The following is a 21,599-nucleotide window of genomic DNA, read 5'->3' on the forward strand; positions in this document are numbered from 1 at the left end:
CCAACCTCCTAGGCCAGACCAATGTGACCCATCGCGGCCCCTGACACCCGACCACTTTCTGTGTCAAGTTCTCCCCCACCCACCCTGCAGAGCACAGCCCCTCTGCGCTCTCTCATCACTGGTTTCTGCCTCCTACTTGTCTTCCTTATCAGCCCCTTTTAAACCAGTTTCTGAATCTTCCCTCAGGTTTGCAGCACAGCAAACACTGACCAGGGCCTGGAAACAGGGCTTTCTGTTAGATTCTATGGAAAGGAGGATCTTAGATAACCTTCAAAGAAACCTAACCACACCTGCATGACAGGGCTCAGGATACACTACCCCGAACAGGGCACCTGGGCAGACTGAATGTCTTCTTTAAGCTGAAGGAGCTGGGAAACAGCAGGTGCTGGCAGGGCTCTGTCATTCGCCCCACCCCCCTCTCCTCCGAGCAGGTCATGAGACCCTCATGTGAGAGATGCCCTCCCTGTACCTGGAGGAAAGGAGCATCCTTATCTCTGCAGGTGACAGGAATCTGAACAGACAGACCTTCCTAAGCTTCCCCAGTTTATTACTCTCAGCTCACACCCTTCTGTCCTGTCACATTTTCCCAGGACCCTCTACTCTGCATCAAATCTACTGTTAATAACACTCAGGTTTAACGGTTTCTTCGGGTCTTCATTTCCTCATGAAGGTTCCTGGATCACATAAAACTCTTATGAAATACATCTGTATGCTTTTCTCTTATTAATCTGTCTTTTGTTCTACAGCCCAACCAAGAACGTAGAAGCGTAGAAGGAAAAGATTTCTTCTTCCTTCCCTACCTGCAATAAGGCTACAGAGAATCTACTAATATTATCAGTATATTGTTAGAGAATTCCCAAGTGAGGAAAATCTAGCTCTAGCCAATATTCTGCTAAATTCTGAACTGAGGAAAATAACAGTAGGTAAGTATGGCAAAGCTAATTTATTTATTTACTTATTTATTTATATGCCTTTAATTAATTTATTTTTATATTATATTTTTATTATGTGTATTCTTATTTATTTGTATTTAATTTATTTTTATTATATTTTTATTATATGTATTTATTTATTTATATGTATTTAACCTTAGATAAATACATTAATCTCATCTATAAATATGAGTAAACTTCCTACTACCAACACGAATGGAGAAACTGAATTGTGCCATGGAAAGAACACGCAGAGGCCTCAAAAGGATGATCAAAACGTGGTCCTGACGATACTCCTGTTTGACTTGGGGCCTCAGTTTCTGTCCCTGTAGCGTGATAGGTGTCTTCAGCTTTAAAAGAAGGAAGTCATCACAGATTTATTTTTCTTCCAGACTAACTTTTATCTCACTCCCAACGAAGCAACACTTTTTACTTTCCCATCACAGTAGTCATAGTTCTGTATTATAAACTAGGGAGGGAAAGTTTCATCTGGTTTCAGATTCACTCATGAAGCAAAAAATTCCTCAGGGATCTGAGGGAAACAGTGTATCAGGCGCTGTGCTGGGGCTGAGAGGCCCTGTTTAGTGAGACAAACACAGGGCAGCCCTCATGTGGCTTGGAGTCCAGTATACACAACAAGCCAAGTCTTCTGCTTAAATCCACCCACTACAGAACGCGTGCGCTGAGGTGAAGCCCTATATAACATGACTTAGGAGATGTCAGCACTGCGGATCAAAGTGTAATTTTTTCTTTGAAAAATGCCTTAGTCAGTGCCCTTCTCTGATTAAACTGTCACCTTCAGGAATGCTGCTTGGCTTTTTCATATACTTTTATCTATATCTCTAAATTCTTGCAAAGTATATTGATTAGATAAGAATGCAAATAAAAATTTATGGCTGAACCATCATGGCAAAGACTTGAAGTAATGCTGGGAGAGATGAGAACTGAGGAAAGCAGCAACGTACCTCAGCATAGTGCTTTACCCTTACTTCTGTGTCTTCATTTCTTGATCATTCTTTAGCCCTGTGACTCTACTGAGGCAAAATGGGGCAGGATGACAGAGTTTTTCTGTGGCCCCAGAAGGACCAAGGACTGACCCTCAGCTCTGCCACATTCCAGCCCCTTCACGCTGGGCAGGTAACGGTGTTCCCTGAGCTTCCCAAATGTCACTGGTTAAACAAGGATTCAACCAGACAACCCACGTTATGCATCCCGTCCAGGATATGCACAGCCTAAACATTTAAAATGGCAGTGTTGGGAGCACAAGTAATAATAATAACAATAAGGAAATCAAGAGGAAGAAAAATTATAATGGACCACAAGATGGAACTAAAGTTATCTGATGAAATTAGTCAAATTTTGGTGTTCTTAATTTGAAAAGGTAATTCACTACTATATCAAAAAACACTAAAATCACTTGTAACTACTTAAATGACTCCCCCCGGGAAAGAAAGGTTTGTCTTCTTTTCATAAAATAAATTTAAGTTCAAAATATATTTTACTATTAACTCATCCTCCATTCTCTATAAATAAACCCCTGCTCTGTAGTCTTCAAAAATGCTCATGTCATAAAATTCTGTAAAAGGGCTGTGAAACTGTTCCCAGTTAAAGCAGAATAAAGAGACATGACCACTAAATACAACGCTGACCATGACCTGGATGCTGCCCTGGGGAAATGGTGTAAAGGACCAACCACAAAACTGGGGCAAAGAAAACAGACTGTAAAGCAGCGTAGCTTTATGAAGTGGGTAAATGTGTGGTTATGAAAAAACATCCCTACTCTTGGGAAATGCTGAAGTATTGAGGGGGAAAGGGCCAGGGGGTATAGAACTTACCCCCACATGGTTCAGATAAAAAAGTACACACACACACACACACACACACACGCACACCGTTTCGGGGTCATGATACAGAAAACAGGGTAAATGTCAACAAGAGTCAATCTGGGTAAAGAGCATACCAGGGCAGGGTTCCTTGTACTATTTTTACTTTTGCAACTTGTTAAAGCATAAAATTATTTCCAACAAATTAAAAATATAAAAATAAATCTCTGGTCTATCTCTGTTAATTAGTATTTCGCACATCTTGTCCTCTAAACCAGGGGTCCCCAAAAGGTACCGGTCCGCGGCCTGTTAGGAACCAGGCCACAAAGCAGGAGGTGAGCAGCGGGCGAGGGAGCAAAGCTTCATCTGCAACTCCCCATCGCTCCCCATCACTCACATTACCGCCTGAACCATCCCCCCCTCCACCCCGACCGTGGAAAACCTGTCTTCCGTGAAACCAGACCCTGGTGCCAAAAAGGTGGGGGACCACTGCTCTAAACAAATGATACGATTATATCATCTTGGTCTTGGAAAGCATCTTTGACACCACCTAGTCAACCCTCCAACCAATGCATGAACCATTTCTGTTCCATCTCTGATAGACTCTAACTACATCTCCACAGGATTTTGGTGGAAATTTCATAACGGATGGTGAGTGCCTGTCCCATGAAGCCATGGTTGACTTCACACCAGGCAGTTTTAATAGTTCATATGTAATAGGATGATCGTGGCCCCAAAGATATCAAGTCCTAATCCCTGGAAACTGAATGTTGTCTTGTTTGGAAAAGAGTCTTTGCAGATGTGTTAAGAATTTTGTAATGGGAAGATTATCCTGGATTATCCCAGTGAGCCCGAAATCCAATCCCAAGCGTCCTTATAAAAGAGAGGCACTGGAGGGTTTCCTTGGTGGTGCAGTGGTTAAGAATCTGCCTGCCAATGCAGGGGACACGGGTTCGAGCCCTGGTCCGGGAAGATGCCACATGCCGCAGAGCAACTAAGTCCATGTGCCACAACTACTGAGCCTGAGCTCTAGAGCCCGCGTGCCACAACTACTGAGCCCATGTGCCACAACTACTGAACCCATGCGCCTAGAGCCTGTGCTCCGCAACAAGAGAAGCCACGACAATGAGAAGCCCGTGCACCGCAACGAAGAGTAGCCCCCGCTCGCCACAACTAGAGAAAGCCTGCGCAGCAACAAAGACCCAATGCAGTCAAAAATAAGATAAAATAAAATAAAATAAATAAATAAATTTTTTAAAAATAAAAAAAAAAAAAGAGAGAGGTACTGGGAATGTGACACACATAGACCAGGAGGAGGCGCTGTGATCGCGGAGGCAGACTAGAATGGTGTGGCCACAAGTCAGGGAATGCTGGAGCCACCAGACTCTGAAAGAAGCAAGGATGGAATTCTCCCCGAGAGCCTCTGGGGGGAGCATGGCTTTTCTAACACCTTGATTTCAGCCCAGAAAAAATGATTTCAGACTTCTACCCTCCAGAACTGTGAGAGCATAGGCTTCATTGCTCTAAGTCACCGAGTGTGTGTAATTTGTTACAGCAGCCATCAGAAACTAATAATATACCCTTAGATCAAAAAACACTTAACTGAATGCTTATTACTGGGCACTGCGGATGTTTAGAGAGAGGTTTTATACTGAATTTAAATCTTCAAACTTGAAAGTATTCATCAATCTTTGTATCAAATAAACCCCAAACTGCACTCTTTCTTATATGACTACCCTGTCAATATCTGAAAACACATTTCTCTGTAATCCTCTCTTCTCAAAGCCACCTTCCCCACTTGTCTCTGTCATCCCTCATCCGAGAGATGGTTTCCAGACGCTCACCATCATGGTTGCCTCCTGTGGTCACTTTCCTTTTGACTGCCCCTTAAAATGCACTGTCATGACCTGAACAAAACACCCTGGATATGGGCTGACCAGAGCATATTCGGCTCTGCTAAGACGGCCTGAGACTGCATGCAGGTGCATCACTGTTGTCAATCTGCAGTCAGCAGGACCCCCCAGCTCTGATTGCATGAATCGCTGCCCCACCAGACATTCTGTGTCCTACAGGGAAATTTTTCAATCTTTGAGCAGAACTTTACATTTTCCACCGTTAAGTTCTGTCTTTTTGATGAGACTAGAGGTCCAGCTTTCTTGATCTATTTATTACACTAAGTATCCCTCCAACCTATAATCTGATCAGCAGGCATTCTCCAACTCCATCTGAGTACCTGCTACAAAACAAAGGAAAGAACTAAGAGAGAGGCCCCTGTAGTCCCCTCCCTGTAGGTTCCCTCATTCAGCAAACACAGTCAGTCCCTTCATAGAATTCACAATATAGTTACTCCTAGTTCCTAATGCCTATGTGTGAAATTCACAGTTCTTCCTAAAATGCCAGTTACGTTACGTTGCTTCTGTCCTCAAAAACTTCCAATGACATCCTTGGCTAACCCATCACATCTGCTTCTTACCTGGCTTCACCATTTCTTTCTTTTTTTTTTTTTTTTAATTTTTACTGAAATATAGTCAACTGACAATGTTTTGCTAGTTTCAGGTGTGGCTTCACCATTTCTATCCAACCTGGTCTCCTTCCAGCAAACCCTAGTGGTCCAGTACATCAGGCGCACGGCACACGGCCCCAGCCCATCCCCTCCTCTGCACCCAGCTTAACCCAACGTCCCTACCCTGTCACAGTCCCTGACTACTCAGGGCTGCCCAAGTCTCCTGGCTCTGACCTCGTAAAACCCTTACTGTCTCCTACTCATTCTGGCACTTCATCCTATGCTGCCTGGCATAACTGGTAATGGTTTTACACAAATGTATTTAATGTCTCCAACAAAACAGGAAGCTGCATGAAAACAGTACTTTCTAAACTGTATTTCAGATACAGCCCTGCTTATACCAAAGTTCAACACAGCCCTGCTGAAAGTGAACTGAGTGTTATTCTGGACCTTTTTTTATTGATGAGGAATTTTATCACAAAGAAATTGTTATTCTTCATGATGAGAAGATATTCAGAGTTTCTCAATCCCAAGCTACTAGTCACCTACATACTAGCAGGTGACTTCATACTCCTCTATGTTACCTCTTAACAATCTTGAAGTTGTCAAGATTACCAAGTCAACTATTTTTTCACATTTACAAAAACCTGATTTGCTTCTAAATTCTACACTTTGAGCCTTTAACCAGACATTTCCTCCAAAAGCTTTCAACCCTTCCTCTACTACGTACACTATCTCTTACACCACAACAGAAATAACTTAAACGTCACATCATAAGCTCAGCTTCCCCCTTTAGCTTTGATGACTAAATTCATCCTTAAAAATTTAGTGCAGTAGAGAGAGAACAAGACCCAGAGTCAGCCAGACTGGGGTGTCATCCTCCCTTCCTCCTCAGACAGGTGTACTCTCTCTTAGCCTTATTTTCCACACACATCCTGAGAATTATTAGCTATATGACCTGGGGAAATTATGGAACCTCTCTGGGCATCAGTTTCATCATCTGTAACGTGGGGATTAAGAACAGTCAGGATCCAGATGAATAGATAAAGAAGATGTGGTACATATATACAAGGGAATACTACTCAGCTATAAAAAAATAATGCCATTTGCAGCTACATGGATGGACCTAGAGATGATCATACTAAGTGACGTAAATCAGACAAAGACAAATATTATATGATATCGCTTTATGTGGAATCTAAAATATGACACAAATAAATTTATTTACGAAACAGAAACAGACTCACGGTTGCCAAGAGGGAGAGGAGTGGGAGAGGGATGGAGTGGGAGGTTGGGGTTATCAGATGCGAACTAGTATATATAGGATGGATAAACAACAAGGTCCTACTGTATAGCACAGGGAACTATATTCAATATCCTGTGATAAACCTTAATGGAAAATAATATGAAAAGAATGTATGGTTGTGTGTGTGTATATATATATATATGTATATATATATATAAAAAACTGAATCACTTTGCTGTACAGCAAAAATTAACATAACATGATAAATCAACTATACTTCAATTAAATAAATTAAAAAAAAATAGTCAGGCCCCGTCCATAAGAACTGTTGTGAGAAATACAATAAGACGTGAAAGCGACAGCCTGGCATGTGGTTTGTGCTCAAATAATATTAGCAGCTATTAGTAGTAGTAGTAATAGTATTAACATTGTAAATATCAATTAATAAATTATTATTAATTTATTATTAATTAATAAACATAGCATACAGTAAAGGTGCAATAGCTACTACTATTTTTTAAACATTATCAGAATATTTGTTGGTTATATCAAATGAAACTGATGGTTCATTACAATATTTATCATTTTATCTATGACAGGTGCTCTCATAGTGTGGCCCCAGCTAAGCAGCATCAGCTTTTTGTTAGAAACCCAACTTCCTGGAACTTATTAGAATGGAAAATTTTCAGGCCCCACCCCAGATCCAGTGAATATGACGCCTTGGGCTAGGGCCCAACCACCTATTTTAACAAGCCCTCCAAGTGGCTCTGATGCAGCTAAAGTTTAAGAATCACGTGTATAAGTCTAAGGTCTTGAAAAAATACCTTATTTGCCAATTTTAAGAACCACAACCTGCATTATACTTTCAGAAAAGGTGTTTTTCATTAGCCCTTTATAAAGTCGATGCTTCAAAAAATTTCCTCTCTCATCTGTGCCCACAGATGGTAAAATTACTCAAGAAGTATGCAATGATCGAGAACACAGAGCAAACAGAGATTTCTTCCTATTCCCTAAAAGTTATCACTGTGTTCTCAGCTTGGGGATTTACATTTCCTTCCAGCCACCAAATCACAAAACAAAGAATAGTGTGATTGATTCAGCAGGGCCATGAAGTCATTGCCTTTACAATGCGTGCAAAGGATGTCTATGCTGTAAGTAAATCAAGCTTTCCAAAGACAAGATGGAACAGAGATAAAAGTGTAATCATCAGTTGGGTATCTCCCAGGTGGTAACCAAGCAGGTTACTAACAGGGTGTGGTTCAATATGGAATCCAGGGCCTCTTCCTCTCCAAATGCATTTATGTATCAATAAAGTAAAACTCAGACCAAACATCCAATTACACAATGTTAATTAATACATTTATAGTACAGCTAACCAGTGCAGAAGAATATATTTCCACCATAAACGGTGAGTTAGATGGATCCAACACAAGTAAAGCACATTATATGAATTCCCCAGACTGCAATCTTGCAAAAATTTTTCATCCCCTTAAATTATTCCTCTTCAGTGCAGCCTCTCATTCACGGCTCAAGTTCTAATTCTGGGCCCAGGCAAACAATGAGTTAAAAAGGAATCTTCTGATCTTTAAAGTGTTTCAGAAAATAAAGGGCTTCCTTTCTTCTTGTTTCCTCAGAGCAAGGCAAAAGCTACATCATTGGTACTTAGATCTGGGTGCCATCTGTTATATATACTCATAAATTTCTAGACAGCAAGACAGAACTGCATGTGATCAGGAATAACAAAAATTAAATAGTGACCTAAGACCCTCTAGTTTATAAAGTGCCATGGGTAGAATGGGCATAAATAAATACTGTAAATAATAGAAGAAGGCCAACAATTTTATATTTTAGAACAACTCTCTGGGTAAAATTTAGCTAACTGAAGTCACAGGTATTTTCAATAACAACCAGCTCATGTTTTAGTACTATAATTTAAATTATGCTAAAGAATAATACATAATAGTTTCTGACAACCATAGTTTACCTAGAGATCATAATTTGCAAGGTAAACAATCCAATATATTCAGCATGTGAAGAATCTTGTAGAGGCAGCAGATGTGAATGTGTTAACTGGGCTTCATCCTTAAATATATTTTGCAGAATGATGAATCAAAAGGAAAACATTCTTGCCAGAACAATCAGTTTAAATAAGGACAGGCTTAGTCATACAACTGAAATACCAGAGCACTAAAATTTAGATACATCTGGAAAAAAGCCAAAGACGTCTGCTCACCAACAAACATGAGTTTTAATTAAGCAAAGTGTTTAAACAAATGTAATTTTAGCTCTGATAAATATAAGTCTATATTAATTTTTTTCTGGAGAAAAAGCTATATTAAAAAATCCTAACCAAGTATTTTAAGGAAACAGTGTTTACATATACAGATATAATAGTAACTTAAGCAATCACCTAAGAGCTCCACGATGTTTACTTTTCTCAGTCACATAAACTTTTAAAAATTGACCTTGCTAGAAGCATCCCCTGGGCACTGGGTATATGCTAGTTTACTGCTGCATAAATCCTAACTTCCTAAATCACGGGGATTAACTAGCAAATATCTGAAAGTATAAGGTGGAGAAAACTAAACAGTCTAACAGCCAAGGGGAACCCGCTGGCATCTGCAAAACGTCCCAGTGCACCAAAGCTGACCTGGGCCCCCAGCCAAGTCCTGCTCTCGCTATGTGGCTTCTGATGCAGCTAGACCAGGAGGGGCGGTAGCGGGTGCCCCTTCTCTTAAATCAGGGAAGCAAACTGGACAATTCGAAAGCTATCCTCCAAGCACGAATCCAAGTGAAGGTACAACCGAGGACCAGGAGTGTGCTGAGTCTTCACAGACACCCTTTCTGCGAGGGGAGTGTGTGCGAGAAGAGGAAAACAGGCCTTTGGGCCCCCAAGATCAACCCACAGACTACAAGGGAGGGGTGTGTAGAGAGGGTGTGGCTCAAGTGACCCAGCAGGACTCCAAGGCAAGACGGCCAATCTATCTCCCCCATAGATTCTGACCCCCAAACCCTAGCTTTTTCTAAAACAGATGTACTAAGAGGGAAAGTACTTGAGGTAAAGAAGAGATTTGGATAAGGCAGGTAGCAGGGCACGAGAGGTACCCCACCCCTGCTTTACTATTTGGTTTGCAGCCATCCATATCAGCCCACTCTTCCACCAGCTCTCACTGACTGAGTGCTGACAGTCTGCCAAGTACCATACTTTATGCTTAGATGGACGATCTCATCAAATCCTCACACTAATCCACTATTTACAGATGAGGGCGAAGAAGGTTACGGTCACACCAATAATAAAGTGCAGAGCTGTCTACCTTCCATCTTTGCCTTACATGTCACAGACTGACAACCTTGTAGGAGAGTCTTCTTTCAAAGACAAAATATACTATTTATCAAATGAAAAGGAAAATCCAGTGAAGAAGGTCTGTTCTGGAACTAAGCTCTCAATTACCTCACTGCCCAAAGGAGCAGACCTACTAACAACAGATCTCCCTGGAGCCACAACTTGGGTAAAATAATTACATAATATTAAACCACAATAAACACATAAAATAATCACTTAGAAAGGGCAAAATTTTTAAGAATTATTTCAAAAGATGGGGACCACACTCTGGCCTGCGTCAGCAGCCCAGGCAGCTAATAAGCCCAGGGCAGAGTCTCCAGCACTTGGTCCCTGCATACAACTCCCGGGCTATGGGGGGCAGCCCAGGGCACAAGGTAGGCATCCTTCTCCTCTTTTCCCCCTTTAACCTCCTCCTCCACCCCTTCTTCTCTCTTTTCTCTTCTAACCCCCTTTCCCCCTCCCCTCCCCATTGTTTAAGGGGAAGGTCTACAGTTAAAATGACAAAACAGAGTGAGTACACACATAAAATTACTCGAATATTATCTAAATGATTTTATTCCCATTTTTTTCCTCTCTTTACCCATCAATTATTCCTTCATTTTGCTGACTTGTTCCTCATGGTCACCCTTTCCCTTAACATTTATATAACATAATCTAATTTTATGAAAAACACTTCAAATAACATACTTTCATTCGTTGCAAGGGAATAAGGTAAGTCAAGAAAGGTAAGAAATCTGCTTCTCTCCTGTCCCTGTTTCTCCCTGAATATGTTCAATATTTCAAGGGAAGAATATAAGAAGATCAATAAAGAAGAAACATTTCTTTCTAATATAGAGATTTTTAATCTAAAATCCATTTACTTACTTTATATTTCCTAATAATTGGGTTACAACCAAATGGCCCCCAACAGCAACAGTATCCAACATTCCTCTTATCATCACGTGGGTGAAACATGGAAAAGATGACACGAAATGTGGCCTTTCTCTGGTCAACTCACAACACAAACCTGAAGAGTCTGGTGCCCCAAAACGTTTAGGGATATCTGATGATTTTTCTTCACTTGAGGGTAATGCTCTAGCTTCCAGACATAACAGAATAAATGTTAAAAAAACAAAAAAACAAAAAACCTATGTTCTCACATATGTGAGTTTTGGGTCAGAAATTTCAGTGCACAATTTTTCAATAAGAGTGAATTTTAAGTTCTGCCCTACTTCAAGAAACAAATAAGCTAATTTGATTATAACCCTAATTAGTTAGACTGGCATCTTTCTAATGGCTGTTGTGCATAAAATACTTATTTTCCTAATTCTTACTGGGTTGCAGCAGAAGTAAGCCTAAAATCTTCTAGATGTGTCATTTTATCAAAAAAAGAGGTCACACACTCCAAGTAAATCAGGATTTGAACCCTTGCTGTCTGACTGTGCCGGCTTTGTGGGCCTAACCACTAAATTAAACCACCTTGGAGGGTTGTTGGAGGATTAAGTGATTTAAAACTTGCCATGGGCGTTACACATGGTGAGAACACTCTTGCCAGGCCCCATGATGCGCCCTAGGAGTGGATAATGCAGACTTGTCCTCAAAAAGCTCAACTAGTGTTTTGAATTTTGAGCAAAGGCAGTTTCCTTACACGCATTCATCCAATTTACAAGCTGCTGGAAGGTGAGTGGCCGAGCCCAACACGCCCAGTACCCAGTAGGTCCCCAAGGAACACCCATCTTGTGCCAGTGCTGCGTTCCCACAGGAGTCATCCTCATGGGTTTCTACCCTCCACTGCCAACACTGTGACTTACACTCCGGAAGACACGGGGAAGCCCTCTGTGTCCCCGACGTGCCACCCCCAGATGGCCACAGCCACAAAGACTACCAGGCCAGGAGCCACCAAAGGGGCATCTCTTCATCCAAAACCTCGCTCCCCCTGGACTCACCTCAGAGATGGGGAAGTCCTGTCAGAGACTTCAGCTCCAACGTTCCACAGTGCAACCCTCACATCAGCCCACCTCTGCCCTGGCCTGTAGCAGAGTCCTGCTCACACGGTGTGCACGGGACACAAAGGATGACACAAAAGATTGGGGGAGGGCAGGTAAACTGCTGGTGTGATACCTTCCTCAGAATTCACAAGACACTGCCTCACGAGAGCATCATAAAGCAGAGGGTCTCCACCTTTTATCTCCAGCCAACACATCAGAGGATTAGTAACAGAAACCCCTGTTTCTGTTACTAATAAGAAAACTAATAAGAAAACCCCTGTTTCTGTTTCTGTAAGAAATCCTTACAGAAGTGAGTCTCAGTTGGGGGGTAGATGACATGGCCCCCCAGAAGGACGTAACAGATTTGGGAAAAGGATTCTGTCCATGGGTGATGAGAGAGAGGGGACTAAAACTTCTCTCAGGTAATCTGACATGCTCCCTGAAATAAGAATCGCTTTTAGAGAAGGTTATTAAATGCTATTACAGTACTGGTACCATCCCCCTAGGCTACATGATGGTTTGAATAGGATCTGTAGGATAGCTTAGGAATATAACCACATTAACATAATGTTTCTATGTGAGAAAACTCTTTCCAAGTCCCAAACAACAGATTTAAAATATTACCTTCTCTCAGACTTCAGGACTGTCCATAAAAGGGGAAAAAAGTGACTAAGAGTAAATTGTGAAATCCCATGGGCTCTTTAGCTGAGATTTATGGAGTTATTGGGTCCCACCGATCCAATAATTCTACTGGAATTGGGACTCAATAACTCCATGAAATTGTATGCAAACGTTGTGCACATGTGTATTTTTTGGAAGAGCTTACATCAGATTCTCAAAGTGACCCATGGCACACAAATAAATATTAATTTAAGAACCACAACTATTAACTGCTTCACAGAGAAACAGTCACATAAGCACCAATCTCTGGTCATACTAAATACAAGAGATAAACTGATTTGTCTAGACTTCTGTCTATAATCCATCCTTTTTATCTTTTTTTTAAAGATTTTTTTTTTTGATGTGGACCATTTTTAAAGTCTTTTATTGAATTTGTTACAATATTGCTTCTGTTTTATGTTTTGGTTTTTTGGCCGCAAGGCATGTAGGATCTTAGCTCCCTGACCAGGAATCGAACCCGCCGCCCCCTGCAATGTTAGGCGAAGTCTCAACCACTGGATCACCAGGGTAGTCCCTTTTTTTTTTTTTTTTTTTTTTTTAAAATAAACCATCCTTAGTCCCACCTAACTCTCTGCCATCTGCATAAATCTGATGCCAGGACTTGCTTGGAATCTTGAGAGGAAAAAACATTGCTGAGAATTGCAGTTTTTCGATGTCCTAACATGTAAATATTTACATATTTCTTAACCTGCTGAGATTTTTTAGAGTCCAATAATAAGAGGTTTTACTCATGTCACAGAAGACACTGCAATCACTGGGCACTCATCTACCACCCCCATCATGACCCACAGGCCATATACCAAATAATAACAGATGCCTGAAATGCATGTGAAATGCTCTAGAACTGAAACTTCCCACTTGATACTGAAAAGCTGTGCTTCACAGCCATACAATCAAGTACTGCACAATAAATTAAAACCTGCAAAACAATTCCAAGATGCAAAAGAAATATACACTGACCTTCATGAGATGCTGATTTATCCATTTTGTGAATGTTTTCTTCTGAACTTTGTCCCGTTCATCTGGAAGGGGGAAAAAAAGATATAAAAGAAGGTTGGTAAAAATCTATGAATAGGAGACTTTCATTATCACTATGCAAATAAAGAAGAGTAATAAGGTGTTCAAAAAGTACTGTTTGGTGCACTTGAATTTTCTTGGTAAGTTTTGGCACCTTGAGACTACCTGTGAGAAAGATTGGCCTCTTCCCAGTGTGGCATTTGCCAGCACTGCCCTCCACACACTCTGCTGCATCATCCCCACCGCCGCCACCACCAGGAAGTCCTCTCACCTCCACCGCCACCACCAGCCTCCACTGAGCCCCTGCATGAACTTCCCAAAGCACCTGACCACAGACTACAGCCCAGCTGGTCTTCATGGCCACAAGAGGGAAGGGAGGCAATGTCACTCCCATCTCACATAAGAGGAAACCAGGATGTCGAGAGGTCAAAGGACTTGTCGACGATTATTCAGAAAAAGGCTTAAAGCTGTGATAAAAGGCAGGACTGAATTCAGATCCTCTGGCTGGAAGCGGACACTGGTTTAATCATGAACCATGCTGCTTCTCTCCTAGATTCCCCGTGTTGAACGATCTGGTAACAACAAAACGCCCCACTAGATCCTTGCCATAGAGAGTGATACTGTCCTGGTTACTAGACACGGTGCAGAGAAGGGTGAGGGGAGGTCTTATGATGTAGGAGGAAGAGCACTGGAACATTCTGGTTCATCAAGTTATTATTTCAAAGACAATCCTAATCTCCAACATCTAGAGAAGATGCTGGAAGCCACACCCCCTCCCCATCCTGCTCCCAGGCAGCAAACCCCACTCTCCTGTGTCCTCCTCCCTCTTCTCTACATCTGGGGCCGGCTCTTCTTTCTCCCCGTGGTCCTCTTTCTTTTCCCACCCCTGGCCAACATCTCCATCCTTTCCCTGGGGGCAAACAGGCCTCGCTCTCTTCATCTCTTTCTCTTCTCATTCTTCATCCCTGAGCCCCATAAACTACTTTAAATGCAACGAAAGTTTATTTGAAAATGCTATGATCCAGCAATCCCACTCCTGGGCATATGTCCGAAGAAAAGCATAATTCGAAAAGACACGTGCACCCCAATGTTCACTGCAGCACTATTTACAATAGCCAAGACATGGAAACAACCTAAATGTCCATCAACAGAAGAATGCATAAAGAAAACATGGTACATATATACAATGCAGTACTACTCAACCATAAAAAAGAATGAAATAATGCCATTTGCAGCAACATGGATGGACCTAGAGATTATCATATTAAGTGAAGTAAGTCAGACAGAGAAAGACAAATATATGATATCACTCTTATGTGGAATCTAATTTTTTTAAATATACAAATGAACTTATTTACAAAATAGAAACAGACTTACAGATCTTGAAAACAAACTTACGGTTACCAAAGGGGAAACGTGGGTGGGGGGCTGATAAATCAGGAGCTTGGGATTAACACACACACACTACTATATATAAGACAGATAACCAGCAAGGACCTACTGTATAGCAAAGGGAACTCTACTCAGTATTCTGTAATAACCTATGAGGGAAAAGAATGTGAGAAAAAATGAATATATGTATATGTATAACTGAATCACTTTGCTGTACACCTGAAACTAACACAATATTGTAAATCAACTATGCTCCAATAAAATTTTTAAAAAAGAAGAAAAAAAGAAAATGCTTGTCCTATTCATGAAAAGTATTTACGTGCTTTACACTAATTTAAACATAAACAAAAATACTTAAATATGTCAACTGGGAAAAATACCTGTAAAATGAGACACAGATTACTAATATTAATACAAAAAAAATAAAAAAGAATAAGATGAACATCCATGTATAACTGGGCAAAAGCAGACAATGAAAATGATTAAAAATTTATGAAATGAAATTAATTTTAAAAATGAAAAAAAGTAAATGCCCACAGGTACTCAACCTCACTAACAAATAATAATATAGAATAAAAATAAGCTTTTTCACCTATCAAGTTGTCAAGATTTTATGAAAAAAAAATTCATGTTGACGAGGGCACAGGGAACAGATACATTTTTATATATCTGTGGATATGCATATGCATATATATATATATGGCTACTGGAAATGTAATTTGTTTGAAATCTCCTAGACCTGCACTGTCAATACTGCAGCCCTTAGTCACAGATGTGGCTATTTAACTTCAAACCAAAATTAATCAAAATAAAATAAAATTAACAATTCAGTTCCTTGGTAACACCAGTCACAATTCAAGTGTGCACTGACTAACGCTGGACAGGGTACAGATACAGAACATTCCCACTGTCACAAAAATTTCTATTGGACAGTGCTGCTCTACGACAATTTGCCAATAAATATCAAAAGCCTTAAAAATATATTTAATTATATTTTATACCCTTTATAATAATAAAGGGTATTATTATATTTAATACCTTTTCCCAGTAAGTCCACTTCTAAAATTTATCTTAAAACTATCATCATGGTTGTGCACAAAATGTATCTACGAGAATATAAATCAGTGTTATTATTTCAAAATAAAAGTTTAGGAAAAAACATAAATGTTCAATGATTTTAAAAAATGGATAAATAAATTTTAGTAAAGCAATCCAAAGGTTTGTTCAGATTCGATTCTTTGCAAAGCTACCCAGTGATGGCATATTACTTAGAGCTCTCCTACCCTTTAATGCCAACATGAAAGGGCAGGGGAAGGACCCTGTAATTTCCCTTGTATTTCACAAGCATTTCTTCTCCAAAGTATCCCCTTGAAGCCCTTCCCACTTCCCATCACCATCAGGGAGAACCCAAAAGGCACCTAAACAGGGCCTCGCATTTGGTACCGCCAATAACACATTCCTTTTCAGTGCCCAAACCTTTAGTCTCATTCTTGACTTCACTTTGGGTATTAAAAATTGGAGAAGCTGACCAAGAAGACAGAAGTTTGCTAAATCTGAATATAAATGCTCAGAATTTATGCTGAAATTATTAAACTTGCCTGATCCCCAACATAAAATCCCCAGGCACTTTGCATATAACTACTCCGCCAAGACCAATTTTATCAATAATTGTTAACCAACATTATCATCCACAAAATATTTATGAATTCCCCTGTTGGCCCCTCTGGGGCATGATCTCGACCTCATCTTTGTCTACCCACAGTAGATGCCATGATGCTTCTATGCACTCAACAAACAAATGCCCATGATGTGAATTAATTATGTTTCCCAAAGGACAATCCTACTCAGGATAACAAGGTATAATTCCTTATATACTTAGACACAGTGTATATATTACTGTATCTCTTAAAGTAATAATGATGTCGTAAATGTCTTTCAGCCTTGCTATTCCTAAAGAGGTCAGAATGAACCTAAATAATTAGTACGTAAGGCAAGAACAAAGAAAGAGAAGCAATCTACTAGTCCTAGCTTCCCTCCCTCACTCATCCCAGCATCATCAGATCCTTGGATGAGCCCAGTGCTATGTAGTGCTGGGCCCCCCAGACTGGACAGATAGAGCACTGGCCCTTGTTCTCTGGAGCTGTCACCCAGAGAGGGCACCTGACAGGAAGGCAGTGTGACAAGCACGCCAGCTGAGCAAAGTATGTGGCACTTACCACGCAAGCAGTACAAAGGAGAGAAAGGCCACCCCTGTCCAGGGCAGGCAAGTTGGGCTGGAAGAAGGGCAAGGAGATTAATTAGCAAGACAGAAGCCAACCCTGGTGCAGACTTCTCCATCAAAAAGAAACCCTCCACATCCTCTCCAGCATTTATTATTTGTAGACTTTTTGATGATGGCCGTTCTGACTGGTGTGAGATGATACCTCACTGTAGTTTTGATTTGCATTTCCCTAATAATTAGGGAATTTAAACTGGTGCAGCCACTATGCAGAACAGTATGGAGGTTCCTTAAAAAACTAAAAATAGAGCTACCATATGATCCAGCAATCCCACTCCCGGACATATATCCAGAGAATACTATAATTGAAAAAGATACATGCACCCTTATGTTCATAGCACCACTGTTTACAGTAGCCAACATGGAAGCAACCTAAATGTCTACTGACAGATGAATGGATAAAGAAGATGTGATACACATATACAATGAGTACTACTCAGCCATAAAAAAGAATGAAATAATGCCATTTGCAGCCACACGGATGGACCTAGAGATTATCATACTAAGTACAGTAAGTCAGACAGAGAAGGACAAATATCATATATAGCTTATATGTGGAATCTAAAAAAATGATACAAATGAACTTATTTACAAAACAGACATAAACTCACAGACATAGAAAACAAACTTATGGTTACCAAAGGGGAAAGGTTGGGGGGTCGAGATAAATTAGGAATTTGGGAGTAACATATACACACTACTATATATAAAATAGATAAACAACAAGGACCTATTGTATCTCTACTCAATATTCTGTAATAACCTATGTGGGAAAGGATCCGAAAAAGAATAGATATAATATTGGGTTGGCCAAAAAGTTCGTTCAGGTTTTCCGTAGGATGTTATGGAAAAACCCGAACGAACTTTTGGCCAACCCAATACATTTACAATGTTGTGTTAGTTTCAGGTGTACAGCACAGTGATTCAGTTTCTTTCAGGTGTGCAGCACAGTGATTCAGCTTTACATATAAAAAACTGTGTTGTGATTACCCAACACTGTAAATCAACTATAATTCGATAAAAATAAATTAATTTGAAAAAAGAAACCCTGATCTCATAATTTCGGATTGAAAGAGGCTTAGTTAGAACTCAAGTGTCATGATTCCCCCCAGAATTGCTTCCACTACCCCAAGATCCTGCCACCTTTCCTTTCAAAAGGAAGTACTGAGCACACCCCAATCACAGACAGTGCTGGGGAGCCAGGCCCTCCTGACGGCTGTGGACTTTGGACAAGCGAGTGCAAGCAAGGGAACCTCCTCAACAAAGTCTAGGGCTCCTATCACATTTCGGCAGTGCTTTTCTAACCTCCAGCAAAGAAAACAGAGTGAGGGAAAAAAAAGAGTACTTCCTAGGCAATATCCACATTAATAACATCCAATTAATAACCTAGGACCCTAATGTTAAATCGTCAAGTAAAAAACAAAATGTACTGTTAATTAAAAATCCTTGTCCAAGAATAGACAGCTTCCATATCAAGTTACGAAATATGAGATGAAAAGCATTCCTATAACTATGTACCAAAATTTTATTAATTTATTGAATCATCGCATAATAATATGAACTCTAACAAATTTACTCTGTCCCATTAAATTTAACATATGATGTGTATTATACAAACTCCTCTTGGTACATAATGGTTAATAAAATATATTTATTTTAAAAAAAGAATGTATATATATGTATAACTGAATCACTCTGCTGTACAGCAGAAATTAACACACTGTAAATCAACTATACTTCAATTAAAAAATAAATTTAAAAAAATAAAATATATCTCTTTGGGTTGTGAAAAGCCATATGCATTGATATGTTAATTGCATAATTTATGATGGAAAAATTAGAAGCAATCTATCTAATATTTGATGATTATTAAAGTCTAATTTGTCCTTTTAAAAAATATATATATATATATATTTACTTCTTTCTAAATTAATAAAAACCGGTCCTATATTTTAAGGAACACGAAGAATAGAACACACCTTCTTAAAAACTAATCTCTCAATGGTTAATTTTTTAGCCACGTGGTAGATCAAGAAAGCTGATTCAATCGAAGGATCAAATAATGAGAAACTCACTTAAATTATACAACCATAAAATGGCTTTTTTGATCACCGAGGTTTTGTTGTGGTTGATGCTAGCAGCTTTTCACAAGCACTGCTGAAACTGTAAGGTGGGAGCTAAACGTTTAGCAGGTTAATACTGAGGTAATACCTGGGGATTATGATCCACAGCTAAAGTACTGGCTAAGGTACAAAGACTAAAGTGAACTAAATAACACGTGATTCATAGATTCTGATACTGTTTTCTAACAGTAACAACCTAATCTTTTCTTTTAAACTTCAATAAACCTAGATGATTCCCCTTCAAGTACGCCAAGGGAGGTTCTTTAACACGTGAAGGTTCCCACGATGCTACAAGAATGAGGAAAGAGTTAATGTGGACATTAGGGGCTCAACTTTCTTCAGGAAAGCAACTTACAATCCGAGAATACTTTAAGTCTGGGGAGACTGTGATTTACCACTTTCCATACACATTATTTCAAAAGGGAGTATTCCTGATGACACCATCTAATTTTCCAAGTCTCGTAATGGTTCTTTATTTCACTTCAGTGAGGGTTGTCTAACACTGAGATTTATATTTAGGGTAACGTTGCTAAGACAACAAAAAGGAAAAATCACTCCTGAGTTTTTAACTGATCCTACTGGTTTTACAGGTTATCCATCTATTTTTCTGAATGAAGTTTTATAACATCCCTCTATTGGAAAATTATTTCATTTAGAGAGTACGTTTTAAATGAAAATATACATTTACGATCAACTCGTAAAGTACAACATGGTTGAACATTCTATAAGGACACAGAATGCAAACAATAACAGAATTTGAAAAAAACAAATAAAGTACAAAAAGAGCACCAATTATTACAACTTACACTGACTGGTCTTCAGTAAAATCCAATCAAAGCTAAACCCACTTCATATCACACACCAAATAACTATTAAGATTATTTCAACGCATATCCTATGCCCAACAACAGGGGGAAGTTCTGTCCAGGGAGCCTCAGGAGTTGTCACGGGAGCCTGTCCAGATCTCCAGAAGGTGCCCCACAGTCTGCTAAAGCCCTGCTGTGCAAACCCACTCAGGTCCTGCAACTTCCCTCTCCAATCCTGCAGCACGAAAGTGAGATGGCGGGTAGGCTACTGACCCATGCAGCACATCAGCCCCACCAGCCTCGCGTTCCAGTCGCCATCATCTTTCAGGACCTGCCCCATCCTTCTGCGGGAAATCGGTCCAGCAGCTCCCTAAACTCTCCATACCAAAGCTCATGTGTCAGAGTCCTGGTAAGTTTCTGGATAGAAAGGAAAACACTGACTAGACACTCCCACTCACAAGCTGACAACCAGTCCACTCCCCCTTTTAAACAAACATGAGCAAAGCCAGCCTCCGCCACTATTTTGCAGGGGACGCAGACAACACTTACTAAAAAGAAACTAAATCATCTCTTTCTCCTTTGATGCTGAAAGCTGTTCGAATGAAGTCCCTTAAAAAGAGAGTTTTGATTGCCTAACTTTTTTGCCACGAGGCAAACCAATCGGATGTTAGATTTCACTGCTGCACCAGCTCATCACATTCCCTCCTCTAACACCCCAGGCAGGATTCCCCTGGGATAAAAAAACAAAACAACCACCAGCTCAACTAGTTTCACTCATCCCTGATATGTGTGCTATGAAGGTGGTTTAGGAAGCCCAACTTTATAGGCTAGACACACCTCCTTCAGGGGAAACACCACTATCAGGTATTTCTTTCTGCACCTTCACACATTTCCACATGAATCTCACAATGATTCTTTGAGCTGGATGGTACATCTTCATTTTAAAGATGTAACAAACAAGGTTTGGGGAGATTAAGAAACGAGCCTGAGATTTCACAGCCTAAGTGGGATCTGAAATTTGATTCTAAAACCCACTTCTCTTCTATGTCATCAAATAACAGAGCCCCCAATCTAATAATGCAGGAAAAACAAGGAGTCTACAGACTTATAAGGACTTCACTTTTGAGCATGAAGAAAAATGTCAAGAAATGAGAATCCTTGCTCTAAAGAAGCACCAGACCAAGTGTCCCCAGCACAACTCTGTTTGCCTGAGACTTTAGACAAACAGACCTGCCCGAACAGAAACTGTACAAACAGTAACTCCACAAACAACAAACAGGAAATGATCACTACTTATTTTTGGCAACAGGGAATCAGCCAATTTGATCATGCCGAGGGAAGAGACAATGCCAGGTTAACAGTGGCTTTGAATGTGCTTTGAAACATTCAAGTATGATTTCTAACTCTACTCTAAATAGACTGTAAATGACAATCACATCAACTTCTGCAAAAGTTTAAAGTATCCTTCACTTTCTCTCCCTTTCCAAT

General features: G+C 40.1%; 1 protein-coding gene across 1 annotated transcript in view; it reads right to left on the reverse strand.

The window, feature by feature from the left end:
* The window catches only part of LOC133095287 (dystonin-like), a 497,948-nt gene that overhangs the window by 260,244 nt on the left and 216,105 nt on the right, over positions 1-21,599 (reverse strand). Inside the window, 1 exon segment of the mRNA XM_061196431.1 lies at positions 13,456-13,517. Within this exon segment, the coding sequence (XP_061052414.1) occupies positions 13,456-13,517 (62 nt within the window).

This window comes from Eubalaena glacialis, chromosome 7, assembly GCF_028564815.1.
Source record: "Eubalaena glacialis isolate mEubGla1 chromosome 7, mEubGla1.1.hap2.+ XY, whole genome shotgun sequence".
Lineage (NCBI taxonomy): Eukaryota > Metazoa > Chordata > Mammalia > Artiodactyla > Balaenidae > Eubalaena > Eubalaena glacialis.